Raw genomic sequence first — 15,309 nt, 5'->3', positions numbered from 1 at the left:
CCATGATGGAACCAAACAACGCTAAGGAGGCAGCGCACGGTGCCAAGGGGGTAGCAATGACGGCTGTGCTGCGTCACATTACAAAGGAAAGTCCCACCTCCGGGACGGTTGGACGGTGTGAGGGGACACATTACATGAGTGTGTAGTTAAGCGTTTGCAAGGAGCATAATTTCAAGAGCGACCTTTCCCTTGTGCAGTATTAGTGCTGCACATGGTGGCTCTATCAGTAACAAACGCCTAGGGGGGGGGGGGGACAGGTCCCCTTACATTTTAGTTGTGCCAGCGTGGCACTGAACCCCAATAACAGAGGAGCGACTGTTGACTGTGCACACAGCACTTCCAGGCACCAACTGGCGGTGTTAGAGCCCAGGGACAGCAGGAGGAGCAGATTGGAGGTATTGCCGCACACACAGCTGGGGATCAGCTGACGTTACTGAACCCCAATAACAGAGGAGCGACTGTTGACTGTGCACACAGCACTTCCAGGCACCAACTGGCGGTGTTAGAGCCCAGGGACAGCAGGAGGAGCAGATTGGAGGTATTGCCGCACACACAGCTGGGGATCAGCTGACGTTACTGAACCCCAATAACAGAGGAGCGACTGTTGACTGTGCACACAGCACTTCCAGGCACCAACTGGCGGTGTTAGAGCCCAGGGACAGCAGGAGGAGCAGATTGGAGGTATTGCCGCACACACAGCTGGGGATCAGCTGACGTTACTGAACCCCAATAACAGAGGAGCGACTGTTGACTGTGCACACAGCACTTCCAGGCACCAACTGGCGGTGTTAGAGCCCAGGGACAGCAGGAGGAGCAGAGGAACAGAGTGTAGGCCGAAGCCTGATTGGAGCAAGTTGAAAGGAAACCTTTAACCCCCCCCCCAAGACGTTTGTAGCTGAAAGAGCCATCTTGTGCAGCACTAAGGATGCAAAAGGAAAAGGTTGCTCTTTTAATTATGCTCCTTGCAAACACCGAAGTAAACACTAAAAATGTGTCCCTTTATACCGTTAAACCGTTCCGGAGGTGCGAATTTCCTTCGTAATGGGACACAGCACAGCTGTCATTCCTATCCCCTTGATGCCGTGCGCTGCCTCCTCAGCGTTGTTTTAAGCTGTCACGGAGCCTGCGCTGTTCTGTTAGCCCTTGGCCATGCCCAATTAGCGCTGCCTGTCTTCTGACATAATTTGGTGTCAGGCTGTCAGTGCCTGTGCGTCCACGCTGCTCCAGATCCCACCTCGCAGTCTCGTCTAACGTAATCCCACTGCGGGCCTTGGAACCATGGGCATGCACAGTGCATAACCTCGACTCTCACTCCCCTCCTTCCCTCTTCTTCAGACTGTGCGGTGTCACGGCCGTGGCATGCTAGGGATCAGCTGACGGCGCACAGTCTAAAGAAGGCGGAGGGAAATGAGCGAGAGCCCGAGGGGAAGATATGCACTGCGCATGCCCATGGATCCCAGGCCCGCAGTGTGACTCAATCAGAAGACACTGCGAGGCGGGATCTCGGGCAGCGCGGCCGCACAGGCGCAGCCAGCCTGACACCAAATTATGTCAGAAGACAGGCAGCGCAAATAGGGCATGCCCAAGGGATAACAGAACAGCGCAGGCTCCGTGACAGCTTAAAACAACGCTGAGGAGGCAGCGCATGGCACCAAGGGGGTAGGAATGACGGCTGTGCTGCGTCACATTACGAAGGAAAGTCCCAGCTCCGGGACGGTATAACGGTATCAGTGAACACATTTTATAAGTGTTAAGTTCTGCGTGTGCAAAGAGCTAAAAAAAAAGAGCTACCTTTTCCTTGTGCAGCATTACTGCTGCACAAGATGGCTCTTTCAGTAACAAACGACGGGGGGGGGGGGACAGGTTCCCTTACATTTAGGTTGTTGTGCCAGCGTGGCGGTCGCAGGACACATTGCCGGCTACACAGCTGGGGATCAGCTGACGTTACTGAAACCCAATAACACTGGGTCGTATGTTTTTACTGTGCAGCCTGCACTTCTGAGCTGCAACTGGCGGTGTTGGAGCCCAGGAATAGCAGTTCAGGTGGTAGAAAGATGAACACGGCAGGAGACCTGGATGACACCCAATTACTTAATCAGGCAGAGGAGTGGCAAATTCCTGCGAGATCCAGGCCTGGTTCATTTTCAGGAAAGTAAGCCGGTCAACGTTATCGGAGGATAGTCGCATGCGACGGTCTGTTAGTACACCACCTGCGGCACTAAAGACACGTTCCGATAAGACACTAGCCGCAGGGCAAGCCAGCACCTCCAATGCATACTGGCTTAGCTCTGGCCATGTATCCAGCTTAGAGACCCAAAACTTGAACGGGGAAGAGCCGTCTGGGAGTACAGTAAGAGGGCAAGCCATGTAGTCTGTCACCATCTGACGGAACCGTTGCCTCCTGCTGACTGGAGCCGCCGGTGATGGTGTAGACATTTGGGGCGGGCACACAAAAGTGTGCCAGAGTTGTGCCATACTGGGCTTGCCTTGGGCAGAGGCACTGCTTCTGCTCCCTCTTTGGGCAGAGCCTCCCCCACTGCCTCGACGCACTGAGCTGCTTTGTAAAGCACTAGCAGCACTCCTCTCAGTTGGACAGGAGAAGATGATGGAATTCACCAGTGTGTCGTGGTACTCCCGCAATTTACGCTCCCGGGTCAACGCAGGGATGAGGTTTTGGACGTTGTCCCGGTAGCGAGGATCGAGGAGGGTGAACACCCAATAATCAGGCATGTTGAGAATGTGGTCGATGCGGCGGTCGTTTCTCAGGCACTGCAGCATGAAATCCACCATGTGCTGCAGAGTGCCAACTGGCCCAGAAACGCTGTCCCCTGCTTGAGACATGATCTCTGCCCGCTCGTCATCACCCCACCCTCGCTGTACACACTGACCACTGGACAATTGTGTCGCTCCCTCCTCTGGACGGAGCTCTTCCTCCTCCATTGACTCCTCCTCATCCTCCTCACAAATTGGCCCCTGCGTACCCCTTTGTGAGGAACCACGTGGCGCTGACTCTCCAGAAGCTGATGGAAAAGGTGACTCCTCATCCTCCACCTCTTCCACCACATCATCCCTTAACCCTTGCAAAGTTTGCTGAAGCAGGCAGATAAGGGGGACAGTCATGCTGACTAGTGCATCATCTGCACTTGCCATCCGCGTGGAATAATCAAAAGGACGCAAAACCTGGCAGACGTCCTTCATAGTGGCCCACTCTGTGGTTGTGAAGTCTGATCGGCGCTGACTGCGACTTCTTTGCGCCTGATGCAGCTGGTACTCCATAACTGCTTGCTGCTGCTCACACAACCGCTCCAACATATGTAACGTGGAATTCCACCGGGTAGGTAGGTCACATATGATGCGGTGTTCCGGAAGGCGGAATCGGCGCTGCAGAGCAGCAATGCGGGATCTGGCCAAGCTGGAACGCCGCAAGTGAGCACACTCTAGGCGGACCTTGTGCAGCAGGGCATCAAGATCCGGATAGTCACTCAGAAAACTCTGCACAACCAAATTGAGCACATGTGCCAGACATGGGATGTGAGTGAGGTTGCCAAGGGCCAAAGCTGCTACCAGATTTCGGCCATTGTCACACACTACCATGCCTGGCTGGAGATTCGCTGGCAGTAACCACACATCGCTCTCCTGCTTGATGGCATTCCAGAGCTCCTGCGCTGTGTGGCTTCGATGCCCCAATGAAACTAGTTTCAAGACGGCCTGCTGACGTTTGGCCACGGCTGTGCTCATGTCGGTCATAGGTAAACGTTCACGGGTCCATGTGGAGGTGGACTGTGACGGATCCTGCAGAGAGGAATCAGAGGAACTGGTGTAAGAGGAGGAGTCGATGCGTACAGACTGGATTCCTGCAATCCTTGGAGTGGGCAGGACACGTCCTGCGCCACTCGCACGATCTGTACCTGGCTCAACAACATAAACCCAATGGGCAGTGAGGGAAACATATCGCCCCTGTCCATGCTGACTGGTCCACGCATCGGTGGTGAGGTGGACCTTGCTACTGACGGCGTTCAGTAGCGCATGTTTTATTTTTGCCTCAACATGCCTGTGCAGGGCAGGGACAGCCTGCCTGCTGAAGTAAAAGCGGCTGGGCACCTTGTACTGTGGGACTGCCAATGCCATCAAGTCACGGAAGCTGTCAGTCTCCACCAGCCTGAACGAGAGCATTTCCAGGGACAACAGTTTGGCAATGCCTGCATTCAGAGCCTGTGCTCGGGGGTGGTTGGCCGAGAATGCCCGCCTTTTCTCCCATGCCTGGACTACCGATGGCTGTAGAGTAGACTGGGAGTGTGAGGATGACTGGGAAGGTGGTGCTGTGGGTGGAATTACACTAGGTCTCTGGACAACAGTGGAGGAAGAGGCAACACGAGATGAAGAGGTGGTAGCTGCCGCTGTTGGTTGGCCTACGTCTTCACTGTGTTTCTGTAACTCCACCGCGTGCCTGTTCCGCACATGTTTCCACATATTTGTGGTATTGAGGTTGCTGACACTTTTACCTCTTTTTACTTTCTGATGACACAGCTTGCATTTGACAAAACAAATGTCATCTGCAACTGTGTCAAAAAAGGACCAGGCACTGCAAGTCTTGGGAGCGCCCTTTTTGGCTTTGGAAAGAGACAGGCTCCTAACGGGTGCCAAAGTGGAGGCTACAGGCTCCGCAGTCTTCCCCCTCCCTCTCCCTCTTTGGCCCGTAAGGGGAAGCTCTTCCTCAGAGCTGCTCCCACCACCTTCCTGTTCCTCACGCCACGATGGGTCAAGGACCTCATCATCTCCACTACCCTCTGCCACCAACTGCTCCTCCTGGGTAGTCTCGGCAGCACAGTACGCATCAGAAAGCGGCACCTGAGTTTCATCATCAGATGCGTACTGCGCTGTGGTCACTGGAGGCACTGGCCCACCTGCCTCTTCAGAGTCAGAGAGATAAAGCTTTTGGGCATCACTGCACACTGCCTCTTCTTCCATTTCTCCAATGCTGCTTGGCTGGCCCCCTGTTTCCAAGCCAAGAGATTCAGAGAACAGAAGTAGAGACGGCTCCTGTCCTGGGCTCTCTGACTGCCTGGCCAATTTGGCAGGTGGTGAAGAGACAGATGGCTGCTCTCCAGTGCTCTGTGCCTGAGAGGATGTGGCACTAACTGAAGTCGATGCCGAGGCGTTAGCTGCCATCCACCCGACAACGGCTTCAATTTGGTCTTCACGTAGCAGCGGTGCACGGCGCTCTCCGACAAAGCTGCGCATGAAGGACTGTTCCCTGCTGAAACTGAGTGACGACGAGTCACCGGCGCCCGCAGCAGGCACAGAATCACCACGTCCTCTCCCTGCTCCTCTCCCTGCTCCGCGCCCACGCCCACGTGCCTTACTCCCTGCCCTCTTCATCTTGGTTGACAGATAAAGATAAGCAGAAAAGTACTAAGGCCTTAGTGTGCTTATTCCTGAAATGCTCCTCCTAACAGGCCTACACAAGTGTTAAGTTGTGTTTGGTGAACTTAACTTTTTTTTTGGTGCAGATCGGGCTACAGAGCTAGTTTAAATCACACGGAGACCAAGTAGACAGCCGTAAACGGCGCTGCAAGGCCAAAAATCCCTCCTCTCGGTTATCCTATATAGTGTTTTTCCACTATTTAGCTGGATACGAGTGGAAAGACACTAATAGGAATTTTTTTTTTCAAATTTTAAACTGGCTGCACTATTTGAAAAAAAGGAAATTGTTTTTCAAGGTATGAGGCAGTAACGCACCCTGAGCTGAATCCAACCGGCTATGGCTGCACACAGACTACAGGGCGAGCTGCGCTCACACAGAGACCGTGCAGACAGCCGTAAACGGCGCTGCAAGGCCAACAAACCCTCCTCTAGGTTATCCTATATAGTGTTTTTCCACTATTTAGCTGGATACGAGTGGAAAGACACTAATAGGAATTTTTTTTTTCAAATTTTAAACAGGCTGCACTATTTGAAAAAAAGTAAAATTTTTCTCAAGGTATGAGGCAGTAACGAACCCTGAGCTGAATCCAACCGGCTATGGCTGCACACAGACTACAGGGCGAGCTGGGCTCACACGGAGACCGTGCAGACAGCCGTAAACGGCGCTGCAAGGCCAAAAAAACCTCCTCTAGGTTATCCTATATAGTGTTTTTCCACTATTTAGCTGGATACGAGTGGAAAGACACTAATAGGAATTTTTTTTTTTCAAATTTTAAACTGGCTGCACTATTTGAAAAAAAGGAAATTGTTTTTCAAGGTATGAGGCAGTAACGCACCCTGAGCTGAATCCAACCGGCTATGGCTGCACACAGACTACAGGGCGAGCTGCGCTCACACAGAGACCGTGCAGACAGCCGTAAACGGCGCTGCAAGGCCAAAAAACCCTCCTCTAGGTTATCCTATATAGTGTTTTTCCACTATTTAGCTGGATACGAGTGGAAAGACACTAATAGGAATTTTTGTTTTTCAAATTTTAAACAGGCTGCACTATTTGAAAAAAAGTAACATTTTTCTCTAGGTATGAGCCAGTAACGAACCCTGAGCTGAATCCAACCGGCTATGGCTGCACACAGACTACAGGGCGAGCTGGGCTCACACGGAGACCGTGCAGACAGCCGTAAACGGCGCTGCAAGGCCCAAAAACCCCCCTCTAGGTTATCCTATGTAGTGTTTTTCCACAATAGAGCTGGAGACTGGTGGAAAAACACTAATAGGAAATTTGAGAAAAAATGTGCAGCAGGCTGCACTAAGAGCAAAAAAGGACAACTGTGTGAGGCAGTGTGAACCCCCCTGAGCTGAATACAACCGGGTATATGGCTGCACACCGACTACAGAGTGAGCTGCACACACACACACACACAGAGACCTTGCAGAACGCTGTTAAAACAGCGCTGCAAGGCAAGAGCAAGGTGAACAATGAAGAACACACAGCGTTTTGCTAAATTAGCCTTTGGAAAGGAAAATAAAGCAATTAGCTAGCTCGACTGGCCCTCAGTTAGAACACAGCGTCCTGTCCCTAACTGAAATCACAGCAGAGTGAGCGCAAAATGGCGGCAGCGTTTTTTATAGTGCAGAGTGACATCATTTCAGCAGCCAATCCAAGCCTTGCCAGTATTTACATGCCCACCATGCTAAACAGGATGTGCCCACACTTCCAATCATTCCTCATTGGCTGCTGCGTTCAGTTTGAATTCTGGGAACTTCCGATTCCGGTATCCAATACGCGGGAAGTATCGGAATTCGGTATCGGAATTCCGATACCGCAAATATCGGCCGATACCCGATACTTGCGGTATCGGAATGCTCAACACTACTTGTTACACAACAGGGGTTTTGAGATCGGGTATCCAAGTCACCTTACCCTACTAGTTGAGAGGGTCCTCTCAGTTAGTATTGAGCATCCTTCATTATCATACCCTTGTTAGGCCTCCCCCACCCCCAGCAGTCAGTATGGTCTTGTGATTCTTTGTCCTCACATCAGTTACAGGGTCTCCCGCCTACGTCACTCAGCAATGAGCTAACTGAGGCGTGTAACAACCCTGCTGGCATCAATGCATGGCCTCCCATCCCCCACCTGTATTACACTCAAACTCTCTAACTTCTCTGGGCCTTGTGGTGACTTCTCTCTGCTGCCAGCTCCATGCTGTGTGCCTCATGTCTGCTGTTTGCTCTGTGCATGCTCTGTCTGTGTGCATAGGGGGTGGGCGCCAGCAACTCCTGTTTCATATAGAGACTGTGTGCACCTTGCTAAGGTGTCCCTGGCCAATCGCCATGAGGCTTCCTGTATTTAAGACATCCCCACCCATTGGTGGGGGCCTGTGCAACTTACTCCCTCAGTCAGTTCTTAGCTGCTGAGGTGCCAGGCCCTGTCTCTGTTACTCTCTCTTGTCTGCCACCCAGGGGGGCGTTGTACCCTGGTCTGTGTCCTGTGTAGCCACCCAGTGGGGCTTAGTACCCTGGCTTATGTTTTTGTGTAGCCACCCAGCGGGGCTTCGTACCCTGGCCTATGTCTGCCACCCAAAGGGGCATCATACCCTGGCTTGTGTCCATGTCTCTTTGTCTTGTCTCGTTCCTGACTCTGTCTTAGTCTAGTCCTTATTCTGGTGTCTATATCTCTGTCTTGGTTTGCCTTTTCTGCTGTGCATTCTGTGTCTTGCTTTGCTCTGTTTTTGGCTGCGCTCTCTGCGACCTTGCTTTGCTCCTTGCTCTGCACTCTGTGCCTTTGCTCTCAGCTCTGCACTCTGTGTCTTGCTCTGCACTCAGCTCTGCACTCTGTGGCTTAGCTCTAGCTCTGCTCTCAGTAACTTTGCTCTGCACTCTGTGGCTTTGCTCTGCAATCTGTGGCTTCGCTCTGCAGCTCCGCTCTTTGCGGTTCTACCTGGCTCCGCTCTTTGCGGTTCTACCTGGCTCCGCTCTTTGCGGTTCTACCTGGCCCCGCTCTTTGCGGTTCTACCTGGCTCCGCTCTTTGCGGTTCTACTTCTCCTGCTCTTGGCTCTGCCTCCTTCGTTTCTGCACTGGCTCCGCCTCCTGCTCTTGACTCCACCTCCTGCGTTTCTGTTCTTGGTTCTAGCTCTTGTGCTTTCGCTCTGCATCCGCTCTTGCGGTCTTTCTCTACTTGTTACTTAGTCCTCCTGTCTGAACAGGATCCTACCTGTTTCACATACCTGCCTGCAGACCGGTCCCTACCGGTTCTACCTATGTTCCAGCCGTACCTGCCTGCCTACCAGAGAGCCAGCCGTGTCTGCCTGCCCGCCAGTGTCTCTGTTGTACCCATCTGCCTGCCTGTGTCCCAGCCATGCCCGCCTGTCAGCCAGAGTGCCAGCCGTGCCCGCTTGCCTGTCTATGTTCCGTTCCTTAGTGGGATCAGCAGCCACAGCCAGACATCACCCTGGAGTGGCACCTGGTAGCTTCCTATTGCACAAGTCGGACCTCACCATCAGAGGCTCCAGCGAACACCTAGGAAGCTACTTAGTCACGCCCCTTCCAGGGTAGTCTGGTTTGTGGCACAGTGGGGCCACACCCCCGTACGCCTGCGCCAACCAGTCCAGGCGCGAGCGTGACAAGGCATCAATACTTCTACCTCTTCCAAAAGGCCCCCTTCTTTTATCTCTCTTCTGGTCTTTATTGACGAAGAGCAGTTCCTCCATTTGTCTCTATGTCCTCTGTATGCTTCAGCTTGAGGACCTCCAGTCTTTAGCGAACCTCTTCGCCTCTCTATACCGCAATTTGAAGGTGGTGGCCACCTATTTCCCATTTCCTGCAGCTCTCTATTAATCTGCTCCCTCTCAAGTCTTAGCTGCTCTATCACTTTTAGGTACGCCACGCGATATTCCAGGAGCATCCAGATATTCCCAAGGCTCTCCATGGATCCCACAGCAAGGAATGGAACCATCCCAACTTCACCCATGACCAGGGCCTCGTCATCAGCTGGAATCCTCACCCTATTCATCATCTCCTGCATCATTTTCCCAAGTCTTCTGATGACCTTCCTCACCAGACCTCTGGGCACTTGAATGATGTCTTCCATAATGCCCAGCTGACTTTGAGATTTCTTCGCACGCTCCAGACGTTGAGCAGCATCTTCATTCCTCAAGAGGATCCTCTGTTTCGTCCATATACATCTCCAGTGCAGGTCACTCAGGACAGCTACTCTCTTCGCCGTGACATCCATTGTGGACAGTACCACTAGCTGTTTAGTTTCTGGGGTCCAGTACACCCTACACGCCCCCACAACCTTCTTGAACACTTCATGCATAGACTCCCTGGCACATGCCTCTTTCAGGTCTTCAGGTACATCTATCATGTATTTAAACAAGGAAGTTTCCTTCTCTTCTGCTGTCACAAGTTCACCATTTTGTTCGCTCTCGGAGCCATCTGCTTCAGCATGTCATCTGCTTCCACCTGTCTGGCCAGGGTTGACACCTGCCATTCCATCTTCTTCAAGGCTTTTATATTCATCGACTGGCTTTCTGCCAGGCTACCTCTGAGCTCCGCCACCTCTTTCTCCAAGACACTCACACAGCACTCAGCAGCCTGCCTCTGAAGCTCCTTTTGCTTCAAACGGGCTTCTACTGTCTCCTGGATCCTCCTTAACTCGCTTCTCCCATCCTCTGGATTGGTTGAGTTTCCATCACTCGAGGAGGTATCTGCTTCAGGCCCCACTTCTTTGGTGGCTTCCTCCACCTCTACACCCTTGGTCTCAAAGGTGGCATCCTTACTGCACTCACCATCTGAATGGTAGTCACCACCACCCAATCAGTCATCCTGGAACCAGCAGTCCCCACTTAAACAGGTCATATTTTTCTGGTATGGCTGCCACCACCATCCTGACTTCACCTTGTGGAGCACTGTCATTCCACTGAGTCAATGCTTCTGACAGCACAATATCGTACTCAGCTTTAGCAGTTGCTACTGACAATGACATGTCACAGTCACCCCCGGAGTCTGTCTCTCACCCCACTACATGGTGAACCCTCCAGTTGGTCTCTAAATAAGTGTCAGCTTCATATGTTTTATCTTCCACATCACTAACAGTCATCTTGTGGTACACATCAGGTGACATCATGTCCGTAAGTTGGGAAGACGCACCCTTCCTACTGGATAACCTGACGTCTGACCCATCAATTTTGGAAGGTATTACTACTTTTAATTACGCCACCCAATCAGCAGAGAGCCCTCTGTGCTCCTGCTGCAGAGGAGCTCCCTTCTCTCACAAGTCTGTGAGTAACCTAGAGTCCAGCCCCATTATCATCGGACAGGGTTATGCTTGGGACTATAGCGACATCATAGAATGCTATGTCCCTGGCCACCTCCAGGATCACCCTGGCAACTGGACAATCCTTAGTGCCAACATGGATACAGATTACCCCCATCTTCCATTTGGTCACTACCCATCCCTTGGGCACAACCCTCACCAGAGTCACTGTGCTCCCAGAATCGACCAGTCCAAACATATCCTCTTCATTCATCTGCTGGGCACACCCACATAGCCTCTTGCCAGGTGGGTAGTTCATAGAGCAGATTGGACACACATAGTACAATTGCCCTTGGCAACAATCTGTCTGTGCCACCCCTTTGACTTCAGAATGCTCCATCCTCTTTGGGTAATTACCATTTCCCAGGACTCCACCTTCTTTAGGGTCACTGCCCCCTTTTGGGACTCCATTCCCTTTAGCGTCACTGCCCCCTTTTGGGACTCCACACCCTTCTGGGCAATCATCCTTTTTGGATTGCCACCCACTTTTAGGGACACCACCCCGTTTTCTTGGGTACACCCTATGGACTTCCCCACAGTACTCTCAGTCCCCAGTTCGGACAGTACACAGAAAATCTCTTTGGGCCAGGAATGGACCTTTAACTGTTTGCACGATCAGGACTACCAATGTCCTTACGACACCTCACCAGCTCCTGCTGGTGCTACCACAGCTCCTGCTGCAGTCACAAACTGCCGGCACCTCTGGGTGCTGACCACAAGCCACTGCTGCTGAAACTGCAGCTCCTGATGCTGCAGAACCTCCTGCTGCACCTGCAGCTACTCTCCACAAGGCTCTGCACAGCTCCGCACTGCAGACTTCGTGGATCCACCGATCCACAGCAACTTTTCGTAACCCCGCCGAGTTACAGCCAGACGTTTGTAAGCTTCGTGGACCTGCCGTTCGAAAGCAAACTTCATAACCCCACCGAGTTACAGTAATAATCACCTCACACGTGCTTCCTGGATCGTTGCCCACAGTCTAGCACCATATGTGATTCAGCGATTGCTAACGGGTTGGGGAATACTCCCTTGGCAGCGATATAACACACAGTAAGACCGTATTTTCTTTACAAAGTCCGTGCCTGGTTTATTATAGCTCTATAAACCACGGCAGGGTATTTGAACAGGACTGACATATAGTCCATTTCAACTGCAGTTACGTTCGTACAGTTCATTATATGCATCAACTGAAACGTTGTAGCTAACCAATGGCCACTAACTGGTTGCAGTAGTCACTTGACTAAACAATGTTTTGTGACCACCAATGGTCACATCACCGACATGCCAGGAACAGCGTAGGTCAGAGAGGTAAGTTTTAATTATTTTTATTGTGTTTTCTGCTGCAGAGCTATTTACATGGTGTTATCCAGTAGTGGACAACACATTTATGTTTTTCGGATTATAAGAAGCATCGGACCATAAGATGCATCCAAAATTTTGGGGTGGAAAATAGCAGAAAAAAAGGTTTTTATAAGATAGGAGTCTGTCTTATTGTCTGATTTTAAGGCATCTTACCTGAGGGCTGGCGATGGTACAGCAGGGTCATAGCAGGCATGGTCCCTTCCTCAGGATGCCGTCGGTGGCAGAAGTGGGGCAATGCTGTGGGTCCGGCGTTAGCGGTGAGGCAGAGCATGGAGCAGGGTCCCTTCTTCAGGATTCCAGTGGAAGAAATGTGGTAACACCACGGCCCAGAGTTCAAGGTGAGTAGAGCCAAGTGCATCACCAGCTTCACTGCAGCCATTTTCCTAAAGCCGTGGGCTGCCCGAGGCTTCAGGAAAATTGCCCCTGAAGGCCACGCTTGAGCAGATTGAGATCTTGGTGACCATTTTCCTGAAGCCGAGTGCTGCAAAGATTTAAATTGGCACACTCGCAGCCTCCGGCGGCCATTTTCCTGAAGCCTCCGGTGGGCCACGGCTTCAGAAAGAAGGCTGCAGGAAAACCAGTGATGCACTCAGCTCTGGTCACTGTTGACACCGAGCCACAGTGTCACCACATTTCTGACGCCGGTATCCTGAAGAAGGGACCCTGCTCAGGTGCACTCTGCACCGCCCACCTCCACAGCATCATCACACCTCTGCCACAACCCCCTGGTAATCCTGCGTACGCAGTAAAAGACGCACCCTCAATTTTCCTCGCAATTTTTTTGTAAAGAATGCATCTTATAGTCCAAAAAATATGGCAATTGCTATTTTCCTTTGTGGTTGTCCCACACCTAGTTAAACAATTGCAGAAATACTATGTAATAGAAAATATTAATAATAACTATTATTATTACAATAAAAATTTAAGTAAATATTGGAAAATCTCAATTAAAGTCACAGAAATAATAATAAAAGAGTAAATAAAAGAAAACTAATGAAATGCTTACATTCTACTCTATCATATCTGGAACCTCAATCCTGACGTAGCATCCAAAATGAATGTTATATAGTAATGCATTATTTGCTGCCCTTTTATTCTTCTAAACATTATATGTCAGCCAGACTCTGTGCACTTGCTTTATTAAATCACTGGTGAAAAATAACATATACACTTTGTGATACTTACACACCTCATTTAGTTGCTGAGAAGTTGGGCTCGGAGAAAGCGTCTTTTTAAATCTTCCTTCTTTGTATTTTTGTGCAACAAATAATCTTCTCTGATTAATAGTGGAGGTCACACAAAGCACGTTTTCAGGCAAAAGATTTGCTTCCCAGAAGCTATTAACTTTTTCATTTCCCAGAACAATGAAAAGCTACCAAAAGAAAACACGAACAAACCCAAACATAATGAAATCATTTATTATATGTGTTGCCGGCTTTTTAGATCTTTTTACTTTACTGTGGGGATGAAACATAGACTGAGGGCTGTGATTAAGATACCCACTAAGTTCTGGAATCATAATCTACCATATTGACTTCAATGACAGGGAATATAAAGTATTCTTGTACCGTACCTGAACAAGTTCATTGCTCCATATTGTCGGATCTAGTTTTAAGCTTTGTACCTTTGAAATTTTGCTTCCAAGGATCTTATGTTGACCTTTCAGGAAAAAACACAAGTGTGTTAAATGTGTTGATTGAAGATTATTGGTGCATTTTTTGTGCTATATATATTTGTGCAATTTTTTAAAACTTTTTTTAAGCATTGCTCCATTCCCAGTAGTATCATTGCTTTCATTATAAAGTGCAGTCATGAATGAACTGAGCATAAAGTATTCTATTTGTTGACTGGCCACACAGATGTGCTGGAAGACAACTACTATTTTCTACAGTTAATTTGGAAATAAGTAGTAAAATGGGTTATCCCATCAATCTTACCTCTTCAAAATGTCCTGAAAGGCTAATCAGGGATGGACATATCATTGGTGCAACCTTTGTGGCAGTTCAGGAGCCTGAGAGATAAGGGGGCCCATTTCTACCTCTAAAGGCCCCTTCACATTAAGCGACGCTGCAGCGATACAGACAACGATCCGGATCGCTGCAGCGTCGCTGTTTGGTCGCTGGAGAGCTGTCACACAGACCGCTCTCCAGCGACCAACGATGCCGGTAACCAGGGTAAACATCGGGTAACTAAGCGCAGGGCCGCACTTAGTAACCCGATGTTTACCCTGGTTACCATCCTAAAAGTAAAAAAAACAAACACTACATACTTACCTACAGCCGTCTGTCCTCCAGCGCTGTGCTCTGCACTCCTCCTGTACTGTCTGTGTGAGCACAGCGGCCGGAAAGCAGAGCGGTGACGTCACCGCTCTGCTTTCCGGCTGACCGACGCTCACAGCCAGTACAGGAGGAGTGCAGAGCACAGCGCTGGAGGACAGACGGCTGTAGGTAAGTATCTAGTGTTTGTTTTTTTTTACTTTTAGCATGGTAACCAGGGTAAACATCGGGTTACTAAGCGCGGCCCTGCGCTTAGTTACCCGATGTTTACCCTGGTTACCAGTGAAGACATCGCTGGATCGGTGTCACACACGCCGATCCAGCGATGTCAGCAGGAGTCCAGCGACGAAATAAAGTTCTGGACTTTATTCAGCGACCAACGATCTCCCAGCAGGAGCCTGATCGTTGGTCGCTGTCACACATAACGATTTCATTAACGATATCGTTGCTACGTCACAAATAGCAACGATATCGTTAACAATATCGTTATGTGTGAAGGTACCTTAAGGTGCAATTTTACATTTTTAGAACCACTTGGGCTCAAAGAGGCCCATATATTATTTTTGGGTCCTTTTCTGTCTGTGTCTGTGTCCACCATTGAGTCTAGTAATAGTGTTTTTAAAGTAATTTCTCAGCATGTTTTTGCCATTTAACCTGAGGACAGCATGAAGTAGGAGTTAAAACACAGAATTCAACGATGTGTCACATGTCAGGCTTTGTGCTGTTGTTTACTTAGGCTTCTTTCACACTTCCGTCTTCCAAATCTGCACAGGATCCGTCAAGACGTTGAAATGACGCATCCTGTGCAGATTGTGGAAAACGTGTGCACTGGGCCCGTCTTTCTGACGGACCTGTCGAGTCTATGTGCACCTTTTGTGTATGCGTCTTCGCAGCGGTTTTCAGCTGCGAAAATGCATACACAACACGAACCA

General features: G+C 50.2%; 1 protein-coding gene across 3 annotated transcripts in view; it reads right to left on the bottom strand.

Moving 5' to 3' along the window:
• Positions 1 to 15,309, bottom strand: part of ARAP2 (ArfGAP with RhoGAP domain, ankyrin repeat and PH domain 2) — a 598,685-nt gene that overhangs the window by 375,974 nt on the left and 207,402 nt on the right. For all 3 annotated transcript variants that reach the window (XM_069744626.1, XM_069744628.1, XM_069744627.1), the window contains exons 12-13: positions 13,675 to 13,760; positions 13,291 to 13,473 (exon numbers count right to left, since the gene is read on the bottom strand). In XM_069744626.1, coding sequence (XP_069600727.1) covers positions 13,291 to 13,473; positions 13,675 to 13,760 — 269 coding nt within the window. The remainder of the gene's footprint in view (positions 1 to 13,290; positions 13,474 to 13,674; positions 13,761 to 15,309) is intronic.

The sequence above is a fragment of the Ranitomeya imitator genome, chromosome 1, assembly GCF_032444005.1.
Source record: "Ranitomeya imitator isolate aRanImi1 chromosome 1, aRanImi1.pri, whole genome shotgun sequence".
NCBI lineage: Eukaryota > Metazoa > Chordata > Amphibia > Anura > Dendrobatidae > Ranitomeya > Ranitomeya imitator.
The sequence above is the reverse complement of the archived record's forward strand: the minus strand, read 5'-3'. Positions and strand labels throughout refer to the sequence as shown.